Source organism: Dunckerocampus dactyliophorus, chromosome 4 (genome assembly GCF_027744805.1).
Source record: "Dunckerocampus dactyliophorus isolate RoL2022-P2 chromosome 4, RoL_Ddac_1.1, whole genome shotgun sequence".
NCBI lineage: Eukaryota > Metazoa > Chordata > Actinopteri > Syngnathiformes > Syngnathidae > Dunckerocampus > Dunckerocampus dactyliophorus.
In genome coordinates, this window is record NC_072822.1 from 7823856 (window position 1) to 7851767 (window position 27912).

Consider the following 27912-nt stretch of genomic DNA (forward strand, 5'->3'; position numbering starts at 1 on the left):
GGTTGGTATCAAATATGGATTACTACGTACTGCACATAAATACATTCATTTGCTAAATCTTCCAATGTATTTTAAAATTTTATTTTAAAAGACAGTGACCGATTTTATTCTTACAAGGGCTGAACTATTTAAATGTTTTGCGTGTTTATTGCATGCTGCTGCAAGTTTATGAACGTTAGAATTTTTTCCCATAAATGCCAAAGTTTACTTCGGAAGTACTTGGCATGTTTATGATACTTCTTGAACGACCTTCAAGCATGTTTGACACAGTTTTAAATTCAAATTATTTAAAGAATAGCTATTTCACGCTAATTTAATGAGCAATGTTAACATTTTGATCAGGCGACATGTTTGAGCTCCTATTGTGTACCTACACTTACATTAACTGTTGAATGCACCCGTAGTTTATGGTAGATGCAGAATATCAATGCATCAGCAATAATCACAATTTAAATAGCTATTTCTGTCTTGTTTTGCCCACTGTATAGTCACCACACTCTGCATTTGCATCATGCATGATGGTAAGGTTTGTTTTGAACATGTTTAACAAGTAACATTAAGGAACATCGCATGTTTACACTTGCACACTATATACAACTATAGATAATTATACATAAATATAAATGGATGTATAATATTTGATTACAGTACAGTATATGCATACAGTCAGCGTAATAGATGCGCATGGGTATGCCTTGCGCTAGCCGGCTCACGTGGATGCCACAGCACAGCCACCGAGCACTTCCTGAAAATAGTTCCATTATGCAGCACTTTTGTGTTAAAATAAAATACCGTCAGTATTTTTGTTTTGCTTACTTACAAACGTGTCTATAATGATTTGTTTGTATGGTTGTGTGTTATGGTTAATGATCGTATGATGATTTTTGTTCGGCCGCTATGTATCGTTACGCATGTCAAATATCCCTCCGCTGTTTTTTTGTCCCCTTTTCAGACTGTTTTGGTCTTGTAGATGTTAGCAACGGAAAAGCCCTAGACAGCACTGAACCACGTTTTGTGATTTGAAATTAATTTTGTTTAGATTACACAACACGTTGGCAAGAGGTTCAACGCACGTATTTATTTCAAGAGAGTAATTTCTACGTGTTGTCTTTTTTAAGTAGTGTTTTTTTCAGTTTTAATAGGAATTGTACTGGTTGCTAATTGAGCTAGCAAGCCAGCTAGCTTGTTAGCGTAGCATTTTCCCTCGAGAGGCACGTTGACATTAGCCTGCTAGCCTCGGACTTGCTAACGGCAGCGGCCAACTGTCACACAACCACACACACACACCACAATCTTCCTCGTCCAAGAGAGAATTGCGGTGTCGAGCTGGTCATTTTAACTCGCCGTCTTTTATGGGATCGACATGTCAATGAAGGCCGGTGGAAATCGCAGCAAGCCCGGCGGTGGTAACGCCGCTGGTGCTGGAGGAAGCGGCGGGGGAAGACAGAATCTGGGCAGGTTTGTGCAATTAAAATATAAATACATTAACGGCGAGACACACTGTGGTCGGTTTCCAGAGTGTGGATACAGTAGCTACTCACGATGGCGCTTTTAAGAGTTGACATGTCCATTTTGTGCTCCAAACCCGTGAAGGCGGTTTTGTGGACGTTAAATGGGCCTTGCGACGCCTTGGTCACCTATGCTAGCGCGGCCTGGCTGCTTGTCCCTGAAATGTTGCAACCTATAGCCGCTTCATGCACATTGATATCACACTATCGCTTGTATTTGTGTGTTAATACCACGTTTTGGCTGACTGTTCCTTTATGTTTGTACAGAGGGCCACCGTTGACATAGGAGTCCGGCGAGCTTGCGTTAATTAGCCGTCTGACAGCTAGTAATTGAATGGCCTCTGCAAGCTAATCATTGCATTTTTCACCTGAACGCATCACTTGCATGTTGTTCAATGTGTTTCTGTAGCATCCACACAATACAATGAGAAACGTTTTTTTTGTAAATAACCCAACGGGGATTGTAGGGCGTGTGTGTGTGCGTGCGTGGAGAAATGGGTTTTGGTTAGGAAAATTGAGTTAAATTAACCGTCTGTCAACCTTGACGTTGCTGCTTATGTTAAATAATGCCCTTGAAGTATGACTTTTAAGCACATGTCCTGGAGGATCAAGTTGATCGCAGGCTGTCAGTGAAATAGCTGCAGCAACTTGGACGTGTGCAAGGCTTCTTCTTATCATTCACTGGTCACCGGCACAGTACGCCCTATTTGCTCATTGCGTAGCTTTCCACTGAGGCCGTCATTTTTTTTCTTACATTAAACACGCATCCGTTGATATGAGCACGTTTATACAAGCTATGTTTCAGTAGGGGCCTTTAGGGCTACATTTCAGCGGAGATTGATGTTAATCTCTCAGTACAAAGTGATTAATTGTAGGAAATAGGCATTGATTATAATGAAGGCGAATGCGCGCTGAATGTGCTGAACAAAAAGGTGCATTCGAGGACATGCTGGAATGAATAAGGTGCATTCTAGGACGTGTAAGGAAAAAGAAGGTGCATTTTAGGACATGCTAGACGAAATATGGTGCATTCTATTACCTACTAGACTAATAATGTGTATTGTAGGACGTGCTTGCAGGAATAAGGTGCATTTTAGGGAATGTTAAACAATATTTTACATTGTATTATTACCTGCTAGAATAATAAAGTGTATTGTGGGTTATGAATTTACAAGGTGTATTACGCATGCTGGTAGGAATAAGGTTTATTCTAGGACATGTTACACAAAATAAGATGCATTTATGGACTGCTGGAGGAATCAGATGGGGTCTTGGACGTATTCTACAGAAGAACATGGTGTAAAAGAGGACATACTCGAAAGATAAGGTACTTTCTCGTTTGCAGTAGGAGAACAAAGTACATTCCAGGAGACCCTAGAATAACAAATTACATTCTTGTAAACAGTACTTAAAGGATTTGGTGCGTTTTAGGACAGACAAGTTATGGTCCATTCTAGGACCTGCTGGAATGAATGACGTCCATTTTAGAACATACCTGAAGAACATGGTCTATTTGAGGAGTACTGAAAGAATAAGGTGGATTGGATTTTAGGACATACTTGAAGAAAATAAGATGTATTCTCTGGCACATACATGGTGTACACACGATGAGTATAAGGACATACTACAGCCTCGGTTCCCAAAGTGGCGTACATGTACCCTCAAAAGTAAACCAATTGTCATGGGGGTATGTGAATAAAAATGAAAAACAATTAGCGCCTAACACTCACTATTACGAGTACACCTGAACGCCTCATAGCACAGAGCAGTCATAGCAGAAAGAAGGAAGGAGACAAGGCATGAAGTTCTTCATTGCTCTGTCTCAGTTATATGAACAAGTAAGGTTGATGATTATGTTGGAGCTTATATTGGTGTTCCAATCCCCGCACTGTAGAAAAACCTGTCAATGTATGTGCGTGCCAGGATGAGGGAGTGGAGATTCCCCTGAAAATAACGTTTTATTGCTGCTTGTATGTATTTTTGTGCTTTGGATATTGCTATATCATGTTTGTTCAACTTTCCCTTTCAATTTGGTATCAAATTAATATGCAGATTTAAATCATAGCGATTGCAAGTGGACAAAAGTGAAGCTCAAGTTCAACCCATTCAAAGGGAAGGATCCCAACATCCGGCTGAAATAAAAGATATGTAGGATGAATACTTCCATACTTTATTCATCTCCAAGAGAAATTTACATCTTATCTGTTTATCAGTGCTCATCTAAAACCTTTATAAAAATTTGACCATGCACAAAATCCACATTTTTGAACCAGAATTACTTACTATAACATTAATTAACCAATTAATCATGTTTTATATTTCAATTTGATGAAATGTAAAAATGGTTTATGTTTTAAGTGTGCAGCAATAGTGGGTACATGTCTTCAAGTCAAATGTCTCAAGGGGTGCGCAACTGGCAAAAGTTTGGCAACCACTGTACTAGAGGACATGGTTAATTTTACTCGAAAAACACGATGCATTCAAGGACACACTGCCTGAATAAGGTCAAGTAAGGAGTACAAAAAGAATAAGGTGGATTTTAGGACATACTTGAAGAAAATAAGATGCATTCTCCGGGACATAGAATAACATGGTGTACACACGATAAGGATAAGGACATACTGGAGGACATGGTTAATTTTACTAGAAAAACAGTGCATCCAAGAACATACTGCATGAATAAGGTATTGGGACATGCTGAAAGAACAATGTATAAACCACTCTTAATGTTAGGCATTTTCAAAACCTTTTTGTCTTACTACCAACAAGTCTTCATGGCTTCTGTTTCATTTGAGTACAACATGCTGCGTGTTTGTGCGTGTGGTCCCTGCTGCTAAGGCTAATCTTTATAATGACAGTAGCCTGAGATTTCTGTCATTTCTCCTAATGGGAACACTTTGATCACTTGTAAAAATACAAGAGAGCACATGTTACCAGTGGTATTTTTTTTTTTTTTTCTTACAGGGGAAGACACAGTGCTAAAGGTCCTGCTGCGGTATGTAACCTGTTTGAATTAAAAAAAACAACCCAAAAACATTTAAAACTGTAGCAAGGCCTTGACTTTAAAGAGAGATGAGATTGATGTCTAACAAAGAATGGCCATTCAATGCCAACTGTGTTTTTTCCGTATTCAGGTTATTTTCAATGGAGTTTATGCAAACATGAGGATGGTCCATGTCTTGACTTCAGTTGTGGTATGTTCACTCTCGCTAATCCTTGCCATGATGTTTTCGAATGCATTTCTAGTTAGAATACTGTGCCTCAGTAGTAAAGGCAGCAATGCAAAATAGCCTTATGCCTACCATAAACAACATAGTAGAAATGGCCACACAACAATAAAACTCAGCTTGTGTGATTCGCTCAGACGGCTTCTTACTTCAGCAAATACATTGATTAGTCATTACCGTGTGTCACAGCAGATGACTTCTAGACTTGTTTTTCACAATAATGAATGGTGGACGATTACAGGGCACCAGGTGTGAACTGAAGGTGAAAAATGGAGCGGTCTACGAAGGAGTGTTCAAGACTTATGGTCCAGAGGTAAGATGCCAATCATGAAAAGGAATACTCCGGTGCCAAGGCTAACCACTGAAGCAGGACTGACAAAGTCCACCCTTTTAGTCTGTCCTTTTATGGATGAGAGCTACAAGGCCCGTCATCTTCCCTTTTACACTTAGTTCCTGTGAGCACTGTTTGTTTTTCTAGTTTGGACTTACTTATAGATTTATTTTTCGTCACAACTTTTTTTCCAGTGCGACCTGGTGTTGGATGCAGCCCATAGAAGGAGCCCAGAGCCGAGCGTGGGCCCCAGAAAAGAGGACATAGTAGAGAGCATTGTCTTTAAGGCATCCGACGTCGTCGTGGTGTCCTTCAAAGACGTCGACCTTAACTTTGCCAGGAAAGGTACGCAACATATTTTATTACTCTTGTACATAAATCTTGATAAAACCCATGACGCATTCACAGTGAAAAAAGGTGACTTTGTTACTATGAATTCACACAGGTTCACAGATAAACACATGGCTGTGTGAATCAGCGCATACACACGACATATTGATTTTTCTCCGCTTGTATTAACTACCAAGCAGGAACTTTGTCATGTGTCTGCTTTGAGAGGCCACTTACTGAAGACTAATGTGATGTATTGATTGGTCCTAAGGATGCCCTGGTGCAGCAAGGGCGCTCAATAAAGACCGACTGACTATGTCAAATTCCTCTTGACCCATCCAAGCCTCCTTTTTGAGGACTATTGACTGTGTGCCAGGGTTTTGTTGTCTGGAAATGAACAAGTGCAATGGTATTGAGTGGGGTGGGGAACAGATGGTAGTGCAATATTTATTATTAGTGATTAACACCACTTTCAAACATCAAAGAACACAAAACCACACTGTTGATGATATTATATTGTGTAGGAAGTCAGTTGTTCACCACTCTGGGGCCTCATCTATAAAAATGTGCGTGGAAATCTGACTAAACGTCTGCGTGCGCCAGAAACCCAAAATGGACAAAAATAGTCAGACCTATAAAAATGGCATACGCACACATTCACGCAATTTGTGGTTTATAGATTCCACCTTGAGGAGAAGTGTGTGTACTCAACTCCGCCTCAAGTTATGCCCTTTCCACGCCTCCACGTCGCCATTGAAGGTCAATGCACAGTGACTCATGAATGTGGCTTCCATATTTAAAGAGCCTTGAATGCAGTGTAATCACTGCTGGTGAGAAGGTGATGAGGGTGAAGAAGCGCACTTTGATGGAAATGCAGGTGGAAATGCTGGAAAAAGTGTCATATTTGGAAGACAAAGCAGTGGCATAACAAAGTAGTAAAATACTGAGTTGCTGTGAATGGAGCAGGGCGAACCGAGGAAAAACTTAAGCAAAAAAAGGTCTGATATCAAGGCACACATTTCAATTATTAGTGAGCATCTTTCTACATTTTTCCTAATTGATACTACATTTTAGATGAATATAAGCTTAGCAAAATCTGTTTATTTAAAGGTTGACGCAAAGACTCAAAATGGGGATGAAATTATGTCGAAAACTAATTGCTGTAATTCCAGACGAATATTTAAAAAATATTTAACTTAGAGCGTCTGTGTAGGCTCTCAGTCGTACAGGAGTTGTCCATCGAAGGAAAGGCTTCATCTCAGACGTCTTCTTCAGATGTCATCTGTAAGTACAGATGACGTCTCAAGAAGCCTTTCCCTCGATATTTAACTTAATGATGACATTAACACCATCAAAATATTAGGTACATTATAATTATTTAAAGAAGAACTAATGTGTGTTACTTCAAAGCACAACAAAAGAAAACACCGTTTGTGGAAAAGAGAAAGTTTAAGCACACGGCCCTGACACAACAAACACAACGGCCGCGGTCAAAAAATTGCTGACATACTTGACATATGCAAGGAAAAACTTTTATTTTTTGATAAATTGTCCAAAGCAAAAGGAGAAACTGAGGACATAATAGCTCTGTCTTTTAAATAAACCCTGTAGAAATATTTGACAACCTGATGTTTGTTATAATTCATATGAATCTAACACATAATATTGCCATCTTTATAAAATAAAATGATGAAATATTCAAGCACTGCGTTGTGATTGTCATGTATCTTTTGGTCAGGATACAATACACTCTTGCGTAATGGTGCTTATAATAAATGACAAATGATATCAATCAGTGTCATGTCAAATAACACTTTCCACTAGGGATGCTCCGGTCAGGGTTTTATGCTGCCGCTGCCGCTGCCGCTACTGATCATCCATGAGTGAAATCAGCCAATACATAAACAAAATGCTGCTATCCACAACTCATATTTTGTATTTCAGAATGCATTTCTTTCTAGTGTTCTCACATTAACTGAAAACCTGAATGAAAAGCAGGCTTGCAGGCACTTCGTGGTCGTGGGGGGGGCTTCCTGGTGCCCGCACGGACCACGTTGGTGACCTCTGGGCTATATGATATGAAAGAGGAACCATAAAATTTACACAAAAACATATTTGACTTACTTTTTCAAAATCACAGGTGAAACTTAGAGGAACAGACGCAATTCTCTTCTTTAAGGAGAATTTGGATGTGAGATCAGCCTGATAGCGCTTCTGCAGGACCCCCAGGCAGTCCGACGACTCCAACCAGTTTTTGGGCTATCCGCCTTAGACCTCCGACTGCCACGCACACGCGGGCACTACATTAGCCGCCGCCCAACCGATGATCACATCGTGAGTCTCGGTAACTCACCACACCCTGCCAAGTGCCCGCCCCTCAAATGCCACACCAAACTAAAGCTTTTTAATGCGCCACCCCGGCAAGATATTTTTCGTGGCATGTTTTGCCTGTTGCAAAACGAATCACTCTCCCGACAACAGGTCCCACACGTTTTGGCGTTGTGAAGAGAAAATGGGTGGGAGACGGTCGCTGTAGGTTGGATGCTGCAATGGAGGTGGAGCTAATCGGCGGATGTGATCGGTGTTATATAGCAAGGAAACTCAACACACTCACCTGTTAACTCACCTGTCAAGCACCCGCCCCCCAAATGCCGCACCAAACTAAAGCCTTTTAAGTGGGCAGGAGGCGGTCGCTATAGTCTGGCTGCTGCAATGGATGCGGAGCTGATCGGCCAAGGGGATCGGCGTTTAAAAGCAAGTATCGGGATATGCCAATATCGTGCTTTTTCATGGAAATTGGCCAATACTGATCGGAGCACCCCTACTTTCCACAAATGTTTTTAAGTTTATTACGGCATGATGTTTTCATGCAATAATGGATAAATTGTTATTGGCTTCCATTGCATGTTTATTTCTAACATATGACATTAAATCACCATTTAAAATTTTTTGCCCTGTCTCCAAAAAGTGCTTACACCAGCTCCAAAGGTGGCGTACCGGAGCTCACATTCTCATGTCTTGCTGGAAAACGGCATATGCAACTTTTCGGCCCCGTTTTGTGCATACGCAAGGTTTATAGATGAGACCCCTGGTCATTGTCAGTCCATCTTCTGACTCTTGTCATCTGTCTGTCTCTGCTCTCCCATGGTCTAGTTTCCTCTGATACAGGTAATATATTATGTCAGTTTTATCCTCCCACCTTTGTACTGTAACCCATTTCTACTCAAAATCAAACCTGTTGGAATTGCTAGTGCTGCTGCTGCTTTTCATGCCCTGTATGGTGATCCAGTCTGAGGGTTACTACTCAAAATGAAAAATCAAAAACAGTGGAACAACTAAGGTCTGTTGATTTCTAAGCAATTTTTCCTATTGAAAATAATGGGACTAGAAATAATCTGTTCCTAGGACAAAATGTCCTTGTCATGAAACATTTTAACATTCTTAACTGTCACACAATTGTTAGTAAAATGATAAAACACTATATCATAAATTTGACAACAAATAATGTCGTGTGGTGATGCTGGTCTACTACGCTAAAAAGTAAATCCCCTTCATGTATCTTCTGACGTATATTCATCTCTCGTCAAATCTTTCCCTTGACATCTCTTTTTGAGGCGGCCCCTTTTTTAAAAATATTGTGGTGACCCACAATATTATTATTAAGACATTCACAAAGTGGCACTTTAATTTCCAGGTCATGGGGTTGTGTGCAGCAGCTGAGCTGTTGCTTAAGAGTTGTTGCTTGTTGTTCATTGGAGACTAAACTGTTTATTCCACTCATCCTCGACTAGGGTTGGGCATCGAGTCTCGAACATCGATGGGAACTGGGACTAACATTGCGATTCTCCTGGGATCATTCAAATGTTTTGATTTTGATTCCTAGTTTCAATGCCCACTTCGCCAACTGTAAAAAATAGCTGAGAACACCAATGAAGACGAAGGCTGTGCGCATCAATGAAGAAGTGGATAAAAAATTTGGCTGAAAGGAAAACTGCACTTTTTGGGGGATTTAAAAAAAAAACAAATTCTGAGAGACAGAAGTTTAGCGTTCGTTTCTATATTGCTATATGAAATTAATGCGCCCAGGAAAGAAGTTCGGGTAATGCTTAAAAGGACCAAAGTACGGCAAAATACTGTTAAGTATTGTTATCATGAATGTGCCTCTTTTTGTCAGTTTTTATATATTTTGAATGCCCAGAAAAAAGAGACACGTGTGTTCATATCTTACATCAGGATTGTGGGTGATGAGCAAAATTCCTTTTAAGCAGTCGACTCAGTGCAACATTTGCAACACAATGATATCATGGGAAGGAGGGTGCACAATCAACATGATTAATATTCACACATCGGACTTCCTCCCAGCAGTCAGAATCGGGGCAGTCAAACAATAACTGACGCCTGTCTCATGCCAAGGTAACCGAGGGTTTCAGGATGCAAGCTGATGTGGAAGTTTGGTATAAATAAAGGATGGGACCTGTGGCTACAGATAGGCACGTTTATCATTTGCACAGTCCACAACAGTCAAGAGGCATTCTCTTTTCTCACAACATACTTCCGGCCTTGAAAATAATAGCGCACCCTTTTACTTGCGTTAACAAAATAAGGGTGTCATAAAAGATATAGACCAACATTGAGGTAGCAAACAAAGTATACTACCTTTCAAAAGCAAACCTCTTTTGTGAAGGTGTTCTCCTGTAAAACAAAACTTTATAACATTTGTATTCAAGTTAGATGGTTTGATATTTATATACTGGTTAAAAGTAATACTATAAGACATTCATAGTAAAATTTATACAAAGTTCGTTTCGTTAAACTTCTCATTCATTGAGAAGTTCAGACCAGGAAGCAGAATTGTTTAAACGATGCCCAACCCTGTCCTCGACTCCTGTCTCGTTGTGAATCACAATACATTATATTTACATAGCACTTTTCAAATACTCAAAGGCGCTTCTTTTGGAATATGTGTTGCAAAAAAAAAGCCGCAAAAACACTTGCAGTCAATCCTTTGATTTTGAGTTTGCAGAACTGAGCTCTCATGATGTACTGACCTGAATGCTAGTGAACTCTGGGGCAATGTTTAGGTATTCAGTTCAATCCCTGAAGGTTTTTCCTGACAATTTTGGTCTAATTGGAAATTGTATGATCTCAGGGCAGTCGACATTAGAGGTTCCACTGTAGTTGATACATTTTTCCCAACAGATCTTGTATAATGTTGCTTTCAGCGGAAAATGAGCCAGCTTCCACTTTCATTTATTTGCTTCTTTTTGACTGACATGCCATGTTAAAGTGGAATATGCTTCAGTCTGGATTTAGGGCACACTCACACTAGGTCACTACTAGTTGTGCCATAACTGGTTGAAAACTTGTGCATGAGCAGTTTGCCGGGCCTAGGCCTTCCTTGCCTTGCCGTGTTCAAGAAAGTGTACCACCCAGATTAGCACAGTGTGAGTGTAACAAAGCTCATGTCTTAAGTCAAGGACAGGACCACGTGGTACAGTAAATATCTCCTTTCCATTGAAAGCAACAGGTTGTGAACACAAAACGTTTCACACAAAAAATGAGAAAATGCTTTCAGACGATTGGATGAAAATCCCAGGTATTTTTGGTGTGCCGATTGACTGCATTCTAAACGCATGCTTGCTTTGCCTCACCACCACCCCCCACCTTATACGTGCAACCCCAAGTTCCATGATGGACAGCAGTCATAAAGCCCGTTGGCCATCTCCGCTAACTTCTCTCAGGCCCTGTTATCTCAGACTGGTGCATTTGTAGTTCTTCTAACTTTTTGTTATGGCTGATGTGCTTTATGTTGTCCATCGATATGTTAATAGTTTATACCTGTAAATAGGATTAAAGTATGAGAAAATGACTTTCCTCATCACCATGTCCATATTTTTCCACAAAGGCAGCATGTGACACTGCCCCTTTCCGCTCAGTTTATAAGGGATATATCATACTATTTAAATTATTGCTTGACTTGCACCAGCACAGGAAGTAGCTCTTTATTTAAAAGCGATGATATTTTGGTGAGTAGTTACGTTAGTGCGTGTGTTGAAAAAATACTACTTGTAGATCTTGTGGCAAAAAATCCTGAAGGCATGTGCACTTCGGTGTTTAAGCAGTAAGATTGCAGCTTCTCTGCTTTCTGTTGGTATGTGTCTGTGTTTGTGTGTCTGCAGAGCATAAAGGTGTATCCTTGCGTGTCTCAGATAACTTCACAGACTCCGCAGTGAGCGGCAGGATCAATGGCGAGCACAAAGAGAAAGATCTAGAGCCCTGGGACGGTGGAGAGACCCACAACTCTGACAGCCTCGAGTCTCTGGATACTGATGTGGTGCGAAAACATGACACAAAGCCACAACAACCACTGACTTTTGCGTATTTGCATATAGACAAGAAAAAAGCAACTTCCTCTGCCTTTTTTTTTTGTTGGTTTCAGTCAAACGGGTGGGACCCCAATGACATGTTCAAGTACAATGAAGAGAAGTACGGTGTCTTATCTACCTATGACAGCAGCCTGTCCACATATACGTAAGCAACACTGTGCTGTTCCTTTTGTGCCTTCCTTTTGTCATCAATAATTATGCAATATTCATTAAGAAATTAAGGAAAATATTGGGGGAAAAAATGTCCAGTCAAACAATGCTGACAAAACAGTGTTCCTGCAAACTAACCAGACAACTACAGGGCATCATGAAAGTATTGTATTCACAATGCTTCACTTTTTCACCATTTTTTATGTCACAGCCTTATTACAAAATGGTTTAAATTCATTTTCCCCCTCAAAATTGTTCATACAATACCCCATATGACAACATGATGACATTTTTTGTGGTTTCTGCAATTTATTAAAAAATAAAGAACAAATCACATGTGCGTAACTATTTACAGCCTTTGCCCTGAAGCTGAAAATGAGCATTGGTGCATTCAGTTTCCACTGATCATGCTTGAGATGTTTCTACGGTGATGTGTTTCTTCATCTATTTCTTCTCACCTTACTTTACAGTGTCCCACTAGAGCGTGACAATTCAGAGGAGTTCCTGAAAAGGGAAGCTCGAGCCGCCCAGCTGGCCGAGGAGATAGAAGCCAGCTCCACGTACAAGGCCCGCGTGGCCCTGGAAAATGACGAGCGCTCTGAGGAGGAGAAGTTTACCGCAGTGGTGCGAGGGGAAAGAGAGATGCACACATTGAGCAGGTGAGACAGCTCTACTGTGGCCTGAGCAGTGCTGTTGATGGAGTCGTGTTGATCAAATGTCTGCTTCCAGGGAGAACAAGTACATTCCCCCGGGGCAGAGAAACAGGGAGGCCATGTCATGGGGGCCTGGACGGCAGAATTCGCCACGCCTGACTCCAAACTCAGCCGGACCTTCAGCTCCTCGTGCGGGACTGCATGACTATAATCAGAGCACAGGGGCTGACCAGAGGGTGGTGAATGGAGGTATGGATGTTTCATCACACACACATCATATACTTTACTCTCAACTTGTATATTGGGGGAAAGCTGATCTCACACATCCATCTGAATTTTTCTCAAATGAAATTAAATTGTGTACATTTTGTAAACTCTCATTATTAAATTTTTTGCCCCCATCACTGTTATATTTAATACAATGTAAAGTGGAACCTCCAAACCTGTTCCATGACCCTGGTTGACTTCCAAGTTGTTGTAATTTCAAAACGAAATTTCCCAGGAATTCTTGTAAAGTGGTACGTAGTTTGTCTGAGGCTCAAATTGGCACCATCATAGAACCTTTATCAACTGTACAGGCAATGGTTTAAAGGTGCTGTCTGCTTTGGTTAGGCACTACATACGGGGTGGCAACTTTCGAATATGCTTTAAGCATTATAAGCACGCCCTCTTCCTGCTTGGCCATTGCAAGCCACGGCCCACATAACACAACAGACACACATGCGTGTATTATTTATGTTTGTTGTCAGCTAATAGCAATTTGACAAAGTTTAGCTACAAAGGTTAGCTATTATTGAATGTCTAGCCTATCGTAACCACACAATGACTGCAAATTGCCAGTGGCTTCTCTGAGATTGCTGTTTGTATGTGCACACGCTACGGATAGCTGTATATTCAAACAGCGGTGGGTGAAAGCCATGAACGCGAGTCATCTTATTTGGCCCGCATGACAATTTTTAACAAAGTAATCTGTTTTTTTAAAGCCACTATTGGTAACATCTGCTAGACGGTGGTGTTTTATATTTTTTGGTTTTAAAAATCAACAAAAAAAGAAGAGTAATTTGTAGTCGAAGATGAACAGCACCTTCAAGTAACATTTCAAGATTTTTCAACATCACATCCTGTAATACACGTGTAAAAAGAAGTTAACCACTACAGTAAAACAAAATTAAGTAAAACTACTCACAATTTGAAGATACAGAATGGAGAGGGAACAGGGAGGCGTTTGCTGAGTGATGTGGTCACCTAGTGGTGTTTTAAGTAATGCTGAAAGTGATAAAGCTTTGCGATAAATTTTAATTAGGGCTGTGAAAAAAACAACACGTTGGTAACTACATTATTTTATGAATTACCTTATTTTTAACAGAGTCTGACACTCTTAACTTTAATCTGACCTGAACACATCAACAGCAGTGCAATTCCAACACCATATATGTATCACCAACTCTTAAATACGTCTCTCCATCATCCTCCGATCAACACTTCCTCATTCTCACTACACTCGCACAAGGTGCCTTCACGGACACTCCGAACGCCGAAACAACAACATTTTAATTATGCATGTATGTGTGGTCTACATAGAAAGACAAAGAAAAACAGTGTGTGGATAATCTTACCACTAACACTCAAAGTAAGCCACGCTTGATGTAAATCATAACCACTAAACAATTGCATTATACTATACTGTACATAAACTTTATGCGGTGTCTTTGAAGGTAACCCCTCATTGCTCGTAGTAACACATTTAAATTGTGGTTCAAATGTTCTGAGGATAGTCTTTGGCAAATAGGTTTTCAGACAGGTATGGTATCTTTTAGCTTGATTTCAAATTTCAATTCAGCTGCAGCTGTTGTACAAACAAAACCCAAATATATATAATCATGCCTGATCATTTAGCATTTGGTTAATAAAAATACTGTGAAAATGGGCATATTTCAGACATAATTGCAAATGATTGATGATTGATCATGATTAATTTCAAAACTGATTAATCTGATTGAACATTTTAATCCTTGGCCAGACCTAATTTGAATTGCATTGAACATAATAGCATTTTAGTGGCATGCATTTGTGTTAGCGTTTTTGTTGCTGTCTTTGTTACATAATTTAAAAAACCTTGCAGTTGTGCCTCACGTTAATCAATTGCACCCACCTGTTCTTGCTGTACGCTTCTTTTTTCCGATTTGAATTGGTCATCGTCTGCTGTGTCATTCTTGATTATTTGTCCTTCCCTTTTTTAGGTTCATCCCATTGGCCCTCACCCTGTCCATCTCCTTCCTCCCGCCCTCTCCCTCGTTACCAGCCCGGCCCTTCCTCCCTGCCTCCTCGGGCGGCCACGCCCACCAGGCCACCCTCCAGACCCCCCTCTCGACCTTCCAGGCCTCTCTCTCATTCATCCCACCCCTCCCATCCCTCTTCCTCATCTCCCTTTCCCCACCACGGGCCGTCGTCGCCGGCCTCCTCTCTGCCCAAACGCATGTCTTCAGAAGGTACCCACATCAGTGTGGCGTAGACCTGGGCAAAGGCATGAGTTGAAGGTGGATGGATTGATCTTAACCACAGAGTGATGCTCCCGGCTTTCACGTGTCCTAAAAGCTAAATAAGCAACTACTTTCAAAACTAGATTTGCCCAGGTCTAGTGTGGAGCAATAGTGTGAGGTGAAGTTGCTGACGCAGAATGACTTGTGAGGATTTAGTTGGCCACATCCTGTTTTGGATACTCTAAATTCCCCATAATAAGGAAGCTAATCTTACAGACAACATTTGTAGTCCTTTTAGCATAATGACAATTATTTTCAAGCACTTAATAAAAGCCTTATTTTAAACTTGATAGCTCCTCTAAAAGATATAGAGGTTTTGTGGTAATGTGAGTAAAAATGCATTGATGTATCTTTCCCAACACTTGGGATTTGATGCAGAAAACAAGGTTGAATTTTTGACAAAATATGTAATTAAATTGATATTTCCTAAAGCTGCAAATAAAAGATTGTGTCTATGACCACTCGAGCATGTTCCATGTCATTCATGGAATGAGACATTTGCCAGTGTGACTGGTTTGTGACTCCCCCCTTCCCCGACCCCCTACCCCACTATTTTGGGAGCAAAATGTTCACTGGGTGGTCAAGTTTATTACCTGCACAAACTCTGATAGTTGGTGAATCTATCCAGTACCACCTTGCCTTTTTCCCTCCGATATCCCCCGTTCTTTTCACCCTTCACTTGGCTGCGGTTTGAAATGTTTGGTGTGTTTGGTTTGATCACTTCTCTGGTACTAATGAGCATGCTGAGCACGCACTCTAAACACTCCCGGTGTGACCTTAACTTGACACAACTAAACTGCACTCTCAAATGTCTTTGTTTTCTGTCTTCCTTCTTGTAGGTCCACCAAGGATGTCCCCAAAATCCCAGCGGACGCCCCGTGCTCACAGAGTGCCGACCAGCAGGACCACAGGAATGCCACCAGGAGTGGATCTGATGTCCCACAATTCTCCGGGAGATCTTCCAGTGACTCCGTCCAACAGAGGGAACTCTTCAGGAGGAACCTGGTCTTCTGTAGTTAGTGGAGGTAGACAGTCTGTTTTGCATGATTCTACTAGCCATACCTTCCATGTCCAGGTGCTGGAATGATAACACACAGCATGTTTAATGTCTGCCTGACTACTAGGTTAGTTGAACTTAGGATATGAAGACCACTCAGTGGGTGGTTATAGTACCACCTGTAGTTTTGGCCTGAAATGGAAACTCTTGTGTACATACGGGCATAGCCTAAATGTCATTTCTCATCTTCAGCACACAGACCGCGCTCCCCTCGTCAGAACAGCATGGGCGGAGCCTCCCCTTCCTCTGCATCCCCACAGACAGGTGCAGCTCCCATGGACACTTTTGCCACGTCGACGTCCGCTTCCTCCCCGACTGCTGCAAGCCCCGCCCCCAATATGGTCGCCGGAGATGGTAAGGCTCTTTAAAGTTTAGCCATGAGCTCTCACAACTTCTTCGTCTTGCTGTAAGGATCAATTGTGTCGTCTTCGTGCAGTAAAAGAGTGTCGCGTCCAGGAGACGAGGCAGACATCCCCCAAAGACAACATGAAGGACAGTTCATCCAGTGTCAACAGACCTATGTGTAAAGGTAGTCCAAAGTCCTGACAGTCATTAAAGCACTAAGACATGATTTATTTGGGTTGTGGTCGGAACCCTAAATGATTTTGCCTTCCCTCATAGGTCCTCCCTCCTTGGCCCCTGACCACAGAAAACAAATAGACAATTTAAAGAAATTTAGCGAAGATTTTAGGGTGAGTATCTTTTTTGAAATGCTGAAAAATGGTCATGTTTCTGTACCAAGCCTAAGGCTGTGTTTCAGTTTGCGCACTTCTGTTCTTACGTAGTGTCATGTGATGACATGATACACGAGATGGCGTCTGTGAAGACGGGACGAGATTTTAACATTACTGTTCAGAAAAGTACAATGAGAAAATATAAACGCTAGTATATGACAATATATTGCAATCCACTAACTTAATTTCTGCTACGTTACCTTGCATTGCTCCTCACGAGGCTACACTCTTCTGCACTCTGTGTGTATGCTACCCGCCCCCATCCACAGAGACATATGACAAAAAGCTCACTCCGTTCATGCCGTTGTTCTATGGAAGAAATGCACCAAGGTGCTGGAACCAACACACAGAGTGAACTCTTCTTCCTCCCTTAATGGAGGCGGGAGATGAGGAAAACAGACACGCATGCACATGGCACGATATTGAGGCTGGCAAAATTATAAAGTGTATTTTTATTTGTGTGATTAATTTATTATCGTTCCGGTCCTATGGCCCTGAAAAGTTTTTTTCTGAACGAGAAATCGTCACATTTTAATCTCGTGAAATCTTGTGGCACCCCCTCGTACTTACACTTAGCTTTTAAGTGCATTAACACTGAGAAGTACGGCAAAATGCAGTGCGCTGTAAGTACTTGGATGTTGCACTCAAAACGGCCAAAATGGTGAGTGTGCCATGACGGGCACTGACCACCTTCAGTGGTTGCCATCTTGGCTTTGTAGTGGAAGAGGAGGGACTAACTCGAGTGGTTGCAATTCACAATTAGAAAGAAGAGAAGAAGAGAAAGCTTGTAGATATTGGACTCGTCATTTACGGTACGTGCGCAACGATAGTAAGCTATTTTGGGACGGTGCTACTCTGTCAAAATTTGCACACGAGTACATAGTGTTCACGGTATACTTAGTGAAGCATACTAACTGAAGTATTTGATTTGAGACAGCCTAACTCTCAGTATGTCCTTCATTCTTCAGTTGCAATCTAGTTCCAACCCAGACCCTGCCTTTGACCACATGATCACCAAACCTTCAAGAGATATCACAGACAAGCCTACTGATGCCCCCTTGGACAAAGCCTCTGCAGTGGGGCCAGAAGACCATGGGGTCCCCACCCCGTCCGCCGGCGCCATCAACACGAGTAAGCCCGGCAGCCCCGCCGCGCTGTCCCCGTCTCCGACAGGCCTGGACCAGAAGCGGGCAGGTCTGGATGTGACGTCACAGGGGGTTCAGACAACGGCCACGTCCACTTTTGGTGGGCCCAAGCATGAAGAGAAGGAGGACAAGAAGGAGGCGGTGCAAGAGTGAGTAGAGCTGTATGAGTCTGTCAATGAAGTGAAATAATGCTAATAATAATAATCTGCTGTTTTTCTTCTAGTCAAGTGAGAAAGTCCACCTTAAACCCTAACGCTAACGAGTTCAAGCCAAGGTTTAACACACAGGTGAGGGTGCGACCAACAATTTTAATTACTGTATTTCCTCATGTAGTGGCCGGGAGGATTTATGTACCGGGCATCTGTTAGTGGTAAGGCTGTTATTAGGGGCATACAACCACTGTAAACTTCAGTTTTACAGATGCCATGTCTGCTATTCAGGCGCTTTGTGTGTGATAAAGATGTCAACTACCACACATGGTGGTAATGGTTATATTAAAGGTAAATATTTATGTACAATATTACTGTGGCAGAAGCCACTCGTTGAGAAAATGTAAGCCATGTGTATCTTGCGCTCATCAGCCTAAACCAGCCAATACCCCGACACCACCCCGGCCCCAGGGCCAGCCCAGCCCTTCCATTCTGGTCCAGCAGCCCCCCACCGTCTACGGTCAGACGGTGTGCTTCCCCCAGATGTATCCACTCACACCAGTTAGTCCCGGCGTGCAGGTGAGACACCCGCCTCATTGCGAGCGGACCGGTGTGACGGCTCTGTATTGTCATGTTTGTGTTGCTTTAAGAACAACTTGGTGATCCAACATCAGACACTTGTAAAGACACACATTTTCCCTTTTCTTCCCCCATCCCTCCTTCTCTTCCTTTCTCTCTCTCTCTCTCTCTCTCTCTCTCTCTCTCTCTCTCTCTCTCTCTCTTGCTCCATTAGAAAAGCATAATATGGAAGGTTTGTGAATTTTTTTTTTTTTTTTTTAATTTCAATATTTTTTTTATATCCTTTTATTTACATTTTTGTTAAAGCCCAATCAGCTCATCAGATGTTTGCTTGCTTGTCAATTTTTAACGCATTCAGATGTTGGTTTGCCAACTTCTTATTGCAATTCCTCCTCTTCTTACCTTTTGTTTTCAAGCTGCTAGGTGTTAATTTCTTGCTGCAGTAAATAGAAGTGCATGGGGTTTATTGACACTAAGGTTTGTTTTAAAACTTAAAATGTAGAATGCATGTGAGCCAAGGTAAGAGAGCCTACAGACTTGACATGCTTGTCTTCTTTCTATAGTCAATATAGAAGTCCACAAGACTTGAATTGTTTAAGAAATGTCATCAAATTCAGTCTAAAAATAATTCCTTCCATCTTCATTTTCCTCCCATTGCAGTCTCCAGCGATGTACCAGGTCCAGATGCCTCATATGCCTGTCAACCAGTCCAAACCATACAGACCAGGTAAAGGTGAGAACTCTGTGCTTTCTCTTCTCACAGCGGACAAAAAAAACAAAAAAAAAACAAACATAAAACCCATTCTTTAAAATCACATGTAGTTTAAATGTTCATCTTCTCTGTATTTTCCTCGTGGTCAGTGCCCAACATGAGCCAGCAGAGGTCAGACCAGCATCACCCGCCGGGCACGCCCACCATCATGCACCCTGCGACGGCAGCAGGGCCGCCAATCATCACACAGAGCCCGGCCTACTCTGCCCAGTACTTCACCTGCAGCCCGCAGCAGTTCCCCAGTCAGCCACTGGTCCAGCAGATGCCCCATTACCAGTCACAGGTCATTAGAAGATGAGCCTTAGGAAGGCTTGCTGTTGGAGAGTTTAAATTATTATTATTAGGGCTATCAAAAATAGCGCGTTAACGGCGGTAACTAATTTATTTAATTAATTACATTTTTTGTGTAATTAACGCATCATGGCAAGCCACGGCTCTCTGTTCTGACGACAGACGGCGGCACAGTGTAGCGTCCACACAGTCTTTTTAACTTTATTCTCACCTGAACACATCAGCAGTGCAATTCCAACACCATGTACTGTACTCCAACTCCAAACAAACACTTCCCTCATTGTCACTAGACAGACCGCAAGATGCATTCACGGACACTCTGAACATCAAAATGTCTTTATTATGCGTGTATGTGTGGTCGAAATAAACAGAAATGCGAAGAAAGATTTAAGGATGCTCGGAAATCCCAGAAAATTCACTCAAAACATGAGAATGCAACTTAAATGACGTGGTGTCTTTGAATGCAACTCCTCATTGCTCATAATAACACTGTTGAAGTCTAATTCAAATATTCTGCTATTAAAGGAACCAATGTTAGGTAAATAGATTTTCAGACGTGTGCTATCTCTTGATTTACTTGTACACTTTCAGTTAATTTGGCGCTGTTAATACATGCAAATATATATATCCTGTAAAAATGGCCATATTTGAGACATAGTGGGACATGGTTATTAATCATGATTAATTTGAAAACAGTGATTAACTTGATTAAAATTTGTAATCATTGACAGCCCTAATTAAAAAAATATATATATACCAAAAAAACTACAAAAAGTATTGGAATGCAATCATAATGAATCGTATCATATCGCAACGTACCACATCGCATCATCACAATTTCACTGTACTGTATCTCATTAGGATCGCATTACAATGGGAGTGAATTGTATCATTCCGCATGGCATTACTGTGTGAGTGAATTGTATTGTTCCACATTGCGTTGGAATCTGTATTATAATGGGAGGGAATTGTTTTGTATCGAAGAGGAACTGCATTATAATTAATTGCATTGTTGCGCATGGCATCCTATCACATTGTATCCAACCACAGCGCATCCTAAGCCTAGTGATTCTTACTGCACCCTATCGCGTTGTAATCTGAGTGAATCTTATTGCACCGTATTTTATTGCAATTACAGTGACTCTTACGTTGCGCAAGATACTGCATCACCTTATAATCATAGAGTAAATCGTATTGTACTGCAACAGCACCACAATCTGAATGTATTGTTTTGTACCGTGTCGCAATGTAATTGTAGTGAATTGTATTGTTCCTTAATTGCATCGTATTTTACCATACCACATTCTAATCAGTGATTCTTACTGTACCTATTGCATTTTCATCAGCGTGAATCGTACTCACGCCTTGCATTGGAAGTCATATTGTTGGACAACATACTAGTAATCAGTGAATCCTGTCGGAATCATTATCACGGTAAATTGTATCGCATTGTAATTGTATTGAATCGTACCATAACAAGATCAGTATAACAAGATGAATCATATTGTACTGGATGGTATCGTAATGAGTATGAATTGTATCATACCGTATTGAATTGTAATTGTGGTGAATTGTATTGCATTTTCATGAGAAGGAATTGTATATTGTTCAGTTAGGCATTGTAGTTGCATTGTAGTGGAGTCGCATCATACCGTATCGCTTTGTCATGAGACTGGGTACTATTATATACTGTGGTACACACACACACACACACACAAAATAATATGAAATAAGGTCTGATGTGTCTTCTAGGCGCAGCATGTGTTCAGTCCTGTAATGCAAGGCAGCGCCCGCATGATGGCGCCGCACACACACGGCCAGCCCAGCCTGGTGTCCTCCTCAACCACACAGTACCCAGAGCAGACACACACCATGTATGGTAAGTCCCGCCCCCGACTGCTCCCTTGTAGTCCCATCTTGATGAGGTTCTGTCTCATGCGTGCTCTTTTTGTCTCCACCAGTGTCTCCTGGTCCGATGCCCCAGCAGTATCCCCACCCCAGCGCCACCTTGCACCCTCACCCCCAGCACCCTCAGCCCTCTGCCACGCCCACAGGCCAAGGTCAGCAAGGTGGGCCTCCTCAGCATGGAGGTCCCCCCAGCCACCCTGCCGCCAGCCCAGTCCAGCACCCACAGCACCCTCAAGCGGCAGCAGGTGGGTGCATTTGGGTCCAAAGTTGGCAGTGGTATGGAGGGGGGGGTGTGTCTTAGTTTCTGTGTAAACATATCTTCTGTACCACAGCAGCCGCTGCCGCCGCCCAAGCCCTCCACCTGGCCAACCAGCCTCAGCAGCAGATGTACTCGGCTTTGGCCCCCACGCCCCCCTCCATGACCCCAGGTCCCAACCCCCAGTCCCCACAGGCGTCCTTCCCCTCTGCCCAGCAAACGGTGTACATCCACCCCCAGCAGGTGCAGCACGGCTACAACCCCAACCACATGGCTCACGTGCAGCAGGTACGCCCCCTGACCTTTTTCTTTTTTTAATTATTTTTTTTATACAATTCTAGCATCTTTGTGGGACCACAGAGTTCTCATGTAGAACACTTCTGAAAAGTGAATGGAACTCAGTTATTGGAATATTAATCCTTTCATTCAATATTTTAACTACTACATATATTTTTTTATTTTAATAGAATAATCCAATATATGTTTTGCAAACTTATTCAACCCCTGAAGCCTCTGTAATCAGGTAAAGATTACACTTACATTCAAAATTGCAACTTTATTTCTCATGAAATGATAGCGTAATATTCTATTCTAATATTTCAACTTTCATTGAATCAAAAATGTTCCAACTGCAGCAATGTAATCATAAAAGGACTTCTGTCGCTTTATTACAACTTGGTTCTCATAAAAGTAGAACTTTTACTCTTAATACACGGCAACTTTTTCTGGCTATTACACTTTTCTAGTAACAGTACGACATGTGATATTTTGACTTTACTATCATAAAATCACAACTTTTCTCTCAATATAATATTTAGATTTTTTTTTACCATTAAACTGTTCAACTTTTTGAAAAATTACAACTTTATTTTTACAATACACTTGTACCACATGGGATACCACAACTTGTGTCACCTAAAGTTAAGTTTTTCTGGAATATTTGGAATTACAATGACATTTTTCTATACAAATTTATAGATTTGTACTACTTTTTTGTCATACATTAACAAACGTTTCCTGTGATATAATGACTATTATCCTAATAACATTTTCCTGACTTTATTTAGTTAAAATTTCACATTTTTACGTAGGGGAAATTACAACTTTAAATGATGTTTTTATTTTTGTGCTAACATATTGGAGTACTTTTGTAAGCGGTGACACATTTCAAGCCACTCGGAGATAGCAAGTCATTTCTTTGAGCTGCCAAACGTTTCATCTTCCTTACTAATTAATCATTTCTGTTTTGTCCTTCTGTTCTCGTCTCGCTTCCGTTCTCACTCTCTGCTACGCAACACACACACACGCTCTGTGTTGTTATTGTCAGGCTCACATGCAGTCTGGTATGGTGCCATCGCACCACCCGGGGCCCACCCACCCCCCAATGATGCTGATGGCCACCCAGGGCCCACCGGGAGGCCCCCAGGCCCCCATGGCTCAGACGGCCCTCAACCACATCCCTGTCTCTTCCACCACACATTTCTCCTACCTGGCACATCCACAAGGTAACACACTCCTTCTGCCAACAAAGCTGTGTCCTCATTTTGTTGTTTTTTTTAACTTGCAGTGCAGCCTCATCACCAGCAGCAGCTGTAGATAGAGGGCGCCAGTGAGCTGAATTCCTCAAGTGGAACCTTTCATTCATGAAGAGACAAGGAGCCCTCCTCCTCCTTCACCGCCCCCTCCTCCTCTCTTAGCTCATCATCCTCATGTTTCACATCAGTTTACCTCCCTCCTCCTTCCTCCCTCCCTCCCAGACAAGGCAATAAGAGAATGTTAACAGGTTGGTGATGCAGTGATGTGTTTTTGCCACAAGAGGCCGATCACAAAGTAAGAAAACTAATCTTTAATCAGAAAAGAAGAATTCAACTGGAACTTTGTCTGCACCTGGTAAATAGACAGTATTAATCTTACTGTGTTATGGCTGCTGCTGCTGCTACAAGACGAGTTTCTAACCAAACTAAACAAAAAAAAAGTCGAGAGGACACGAGGGGCGTTATTTATGGAAAAAAATAAATATGATGGTGACCAGAACCCACTTCTCACCTGACCCTAATGTAACTTTTAAGTTAAAACTTTTACTTTGTAGATAATATAAATAATTTAAAAAAATGAGTAAAAAAAAATTAAAAATAAAAAAAGTTTTAAAAACTGAACCTTCTTGCTGTTTTTTTTTTTAACCCCCCCCCCCCCCCCCCAAAAAAAATCAAACCAAAAAATGGATGGAATGAAGCTTTAGTCTGGTTAGGTTTATTTTACAAAAAGAAGTCAAATATACAGTTGATATATAATTTAGAAGGCTGAATGAAAGGGATTGCAAAGACAACAAAAATGTTTTTAAAAGCTCTGTGGTGGTCGTCGGGTGGAGCTTTACAGTGCTGAGGTAAAAACACAAACAGTATTAAGAACACGTTAGTCATTTTTCAAATAAAGATGCAAACTGACCAAAGGGGGCAAAAATGTAGCTTAAGCAAAATGAACTATTGTTGACAATTAAAAGCTTTAAAAATGCAGGTGAACATGGTGGCTATTTTGCTGTTGTATTTCTTCAAAACAAACAAACAAACAAAAAAAAACGGGTGTGCAACCTGTGGCACTGCTAGAGCATTTCATACAAGTCTAGAAACAAACCCCCAGGAATTGTTGTAAAAAAAAAAAAAAAAAAGCCACAAAAGCTTGTATATTTAATGATAAATTTGGTATGGCCTTTTATCAATGTTATTGCACGACACACTTTTCTGCACCCTAACATTTTTGGTTTTATTTGTTCTTAGTGGCAACGAGGCGACTCCTGATTGGTCAACATGTTACAGTTGCTGGAATACATCAGCTGGTGTGTCACTTTTATCAGAATAGTTGTCGCAGAATGAAAAAGATCCTGCGTTGGAGACTAACACAATGGTAAAAACTAAATTGGATGTTAGTGTTTAAAGCACAGACTTACCCCTTCTTGCTGCCAACATAAAGCTTGTCTATATTTTACAATATTTACTTAAAGGCACATTTTCCCATTAAGGCTTGCTCACTTGCTTTGGTTTAAGCTATTTAGTTTTTGCAGCAAAGCAAAGCGGCGTCATTGTACGGCAGAAAAACATGGATGTGGAGAGTTCTATTGAACATAGTGTAAGAACGGCTCTCATTTTGTTGCTGTTGGTTAATGCTAGCAGTGAAATATTAGAGTTGGGCTCGTTGGCTCTATGTGTGAGAAACTATTTAAAACTGTTTCTGTGAGGGCTGTCGAAGAGAGCTTAATGCTTCAAACTAAAAGCCACGATGCAGGAGTTGTTTAACTATACGAGCTTTTGGTACCGTACTTGAACGCAGCGTGAAGTACATACGGGGCACAAACTTTAAAAGCTAGTCATTTAGTACATTGTAGCAATCTTAAAATCAATTTAAGCTCACTAGTTAAGCACTAATTGATAGGGATGGGCATTTGACTTCATGTTTAATGGTCCAATATTGACGATCACGAATCCTGTCAACACGCCGGACTCCAAGCAAGCTGACTGAAGAAGGCGGAAGTAAAACGGCGAGAAAAGTAAGTTAAACATACTTCATAAATGGACGACCAAGACGTTGGTATGTGGCAGATACACCCGTGTCCAATAGTGTGACCCTGACATGAAGTCGGCAAGAAATTGCCAACGAAATGGAGAGAGCAGATAAGCCTATCACTACGTAATACGTACCCGGAACCCAATCAGTGCCTCGCGTGTGCGAGGATGGCGTTTTTTACGAAGTGCTGTGGTCGGTATTTTTTTAAATGTATAAACAGAAATGGTCAACAACCATACTTCATATGTCACATATTAGGGTTATTTTATGAGTGACTCTTGTTAGCATGCCGTTTCTATCGTCTAACATCCGCCAAGGCGGAGCTACTAAAAACTTAGGCAACGCACGTAGCATCCGGTTACGTATAACACACATATCCAATAAAAGGCATAAAATGCAGTGATATTTCAATGTAAACAACCATCAGCAGTGTAATGATGGATTCATCTTACAGGACTAAGCTAGAGATGTTTTTCTCTAAACTGATAAATACCATCCATCCAAACATCTTCCTAGCAAATGCTTGTATGTATTTTTTCTGTGGCGGAAGTGTAAAATAATTTATGGAACAAAGAAAAGATGGCTTATAAATTGTCCACTTGCACCATGGATATATGAGGGGGGGAAAAAAACAGATTTGGTCATTTCTCAAATTTCTATCTGAAGGTTTTGGGGTGGGGGACGTACGTATATTGCTTGCTGTCGTAAAACGGATCGACGGATCGCGTCGATTACACATGCCTAACGTGACTGCCGAAAAATAGGCCGACCGGATGTAGACGCGTTCTGCACATGCGTTTAACCCAGTTGAAGCGATTGTGTTCCGGGTACGTATTGCGTAGTGACAAAGCCAACAGCTAACGAAGCTGCTTCATTCGTTTTCCTTTCCCGCAGTCTGGATACCCCGTAGCGCACTGCTGCCCCTCATAGGTTAGTCCACGCACTACGCCAGGCCTCTGGGTGCTTTTTTGTGACGTGTGTGCAGAAAAATGTTTGCTTTTAATGTTGCGGTTTCAGTTTCACAGAAGTGCTAAACACAGGGCCACCATGCTGCCCACCCCCAAACACTAACAAGACATTTGTTTTCTCCTTTTTGTATTTACGGCCCTTGGAAGACTTCATAAAAACTAAAGATGTTATGAGAGACTGGCTCAACACTGCCTCTGCTTGTCGCAGACAAGTACTGCAGTCCCATTTTTTTGCCTCCATGCCAAACTATTTTTCTGACTTGTCAATGAATTAACGGAGCGATCACTCTGCCCATCCCTACCTAGTACATCTTGGTTCCATTTTTCCAACCACGTAACGAAGAGGTGAATTTTGAAAATGTGTTGACAACGCGACATGTTAGCACATTTGACCGACCTCTTTGACCTCCATCCCATTCTGTGTCTTGACAAAACGTTTTTTTTCAAAGTGCACTGAAAGCATCTCAAAATAAAATAATGCATGAAAAAAGGAGAATAAGAGCGTCGGAACGCTGGAAAACAAAGAGTGCTTAGTTGTTTGTGTTTACATAAGACTTGTGCCAGGAATAAATGTATTATTTCTTAAAAGAGCGACCCAGAACGCTAGCAAAATAATAATAAAAAAAAAGGCGGTCCACCTCATTGTGGATCATAAATAAAAGTGCTGCACTCACCTGTCACTCGTGCTAAGCTAGCATTTCACTGTATTACTGGTGGTGGACACTCCTGCTCTTTTGCTGCCCCTTGCAGGTTGGGAGGTGCTAGCGTGTAGCGCTATTATAAAATCTATAAAAATAGTTTTTCGCTTGCCCAGACTGAATTTGACATACATTCACTGTGGACACATGTGACAGCCCCTTGGCATCAGACGCAGCATCACAAGCTCTCTCAGATTTAACGCCTCGGCTCCACAAGGGGTCAGAGGAACATGTACTGGTTGTCTATGGCCCGCTTACGGCCGCGTTCGGGCTCCAGCTCATAGTCCGAGTCACGCTGGGGGATGACGGGAGGGTGCGGATTGCTGTGGCGAAGCAGTGGCCGCCTCCCCATCGACTCGCTGCGGCGCAGGGGGGCGGTGGCCAATAGGGGCGGGGCCGGGTTGCTGCCGCGAAGAGACGGCTGGGGGCCAGAACCGGGAGCACTGGTGCCACAGGTGGAGGAAGTAGAAGAAGATGGCGGCTGGCTGCGAGACAGGCTGCAGTGAGCCAAGCTGGGCTCTGAGTTCCAGCGGTGCTGACCTGACAAACGACATAAAAAAATCTAATTGAAACGAGTAAACACCTAATATACAACATGATTATCAAACTTACTTATTTGGTCGGATAACGCAAACAGAACAATGAACTCTTGTGTCCATGCACTGTTCTGGT

At 41.7% G+C, this 27912-nt stretch overlaps 2 protein-coding genes across 19 annotated transcripts in view; one reads left to right on the plus strand and one right to left on the minus strand.

Moving 5' to 3' along the window:
- Positions 1 to 949: 949 nt before the first annotated feature.
- Positions 950 to 27521, plus strand: atxn2 (ataxin 2). 16 transcript variants are annotated; one of them, XM_054775109.1, is made up of 26 exons: positions 950 to 2835; positions 4473 to 4503; positions 4643 to 4702; positions 4977 to 5048; positions 5261 to 5411; positions 8550 to 8564; positions 11576 to 11730; positions 11836 to 11927; positions 12403 to 12591; positions 12662 to 12834; positions 14826 to 15074; positions 15965 to 16150; positions 16375 to 16536; positions 16619 to 16711; positions 16804 to 16874; positions 17885 to 18210; positions 18285 to 18348; positions 18643 to 18789; positions 19004 to 19021; positions 19450 to 19522; positions 19651 to 19844; positions 21605 to 21731; positions 21814 to 22005; positions 22096 to 22304; positions 23344 to 23521; positions 23584 to 27520. In XM_054775109.1, exons 1-26 carry the CDS (start codon positions 2726 to 2728, stop codon positions 23610 to 23612), a joined length of 3366 nt encoding a protein of 1121 aa, XP_054631084.1. In that variant the 5' UTR covers positions 950 to 2725; the 3' UTR covers positions 23613 to 27520. The 16 variants fall into 16 exon arrangements, with proteins under 16 accessions (XP_054631084.1, XP_054631085.1, XP_054631083.1 ...); XM_054775110.1 differs by having other exon boundaries at positions 19450 to 19516; positions 22093 to 22304; XM_054775108.1 differs by having other exon boundaries at positions 22093 to 22304; positions 23584 to 27519.
- sh2b3 (SH2B adaptor protein 3) overlaps positions 25742 to 27912 on the minus strand; it is a 60965-nt gene continuing 58794 nt past the window's right edge. For all 3 annotated transcript variants that reach the window (XM_054775126.1, XM_054775128.1, XM_054775127.1), the window contains exon 8: positions 25742 to 27780. In XM_054775126.1, the coding sequence (XP_054631101.1) occupies positions 27461 to 27780 (320 nt within the window). In that variant the 3' untranslated portion in view covers positions 25742 to 27460. The remainder of the gene's footprint in view (positions 27781 to 27912) is intronic.

What these genes read in the sequence shown, in the direction of transcription:
- atxn2 (XM_054775108.1), top strand. Translation starts at nt 2,726, where the DNA reads ATGTTACACAAAATAAGATGCATTTATGGACTGCTGGAGGAATCAGAT. An exon ending in ATGTCTTGACTTCAGTTGTG is followed by an intron (nt 4,703 to 4,976) that starts GTATGTTCACTC and finishes GGACGATTACAG; the next exon opens with GGCACCAGGTGTGAACTGAA. An exon ending in AATTTAGCGAAGATTTTAGG is followed by an intron (nt 16,875 to 17,884) that starts GTGAGTATCTTT and finishes TTCATTCTTCAG; the next exon opens with TTGCAATCTAGTTCCAACCC.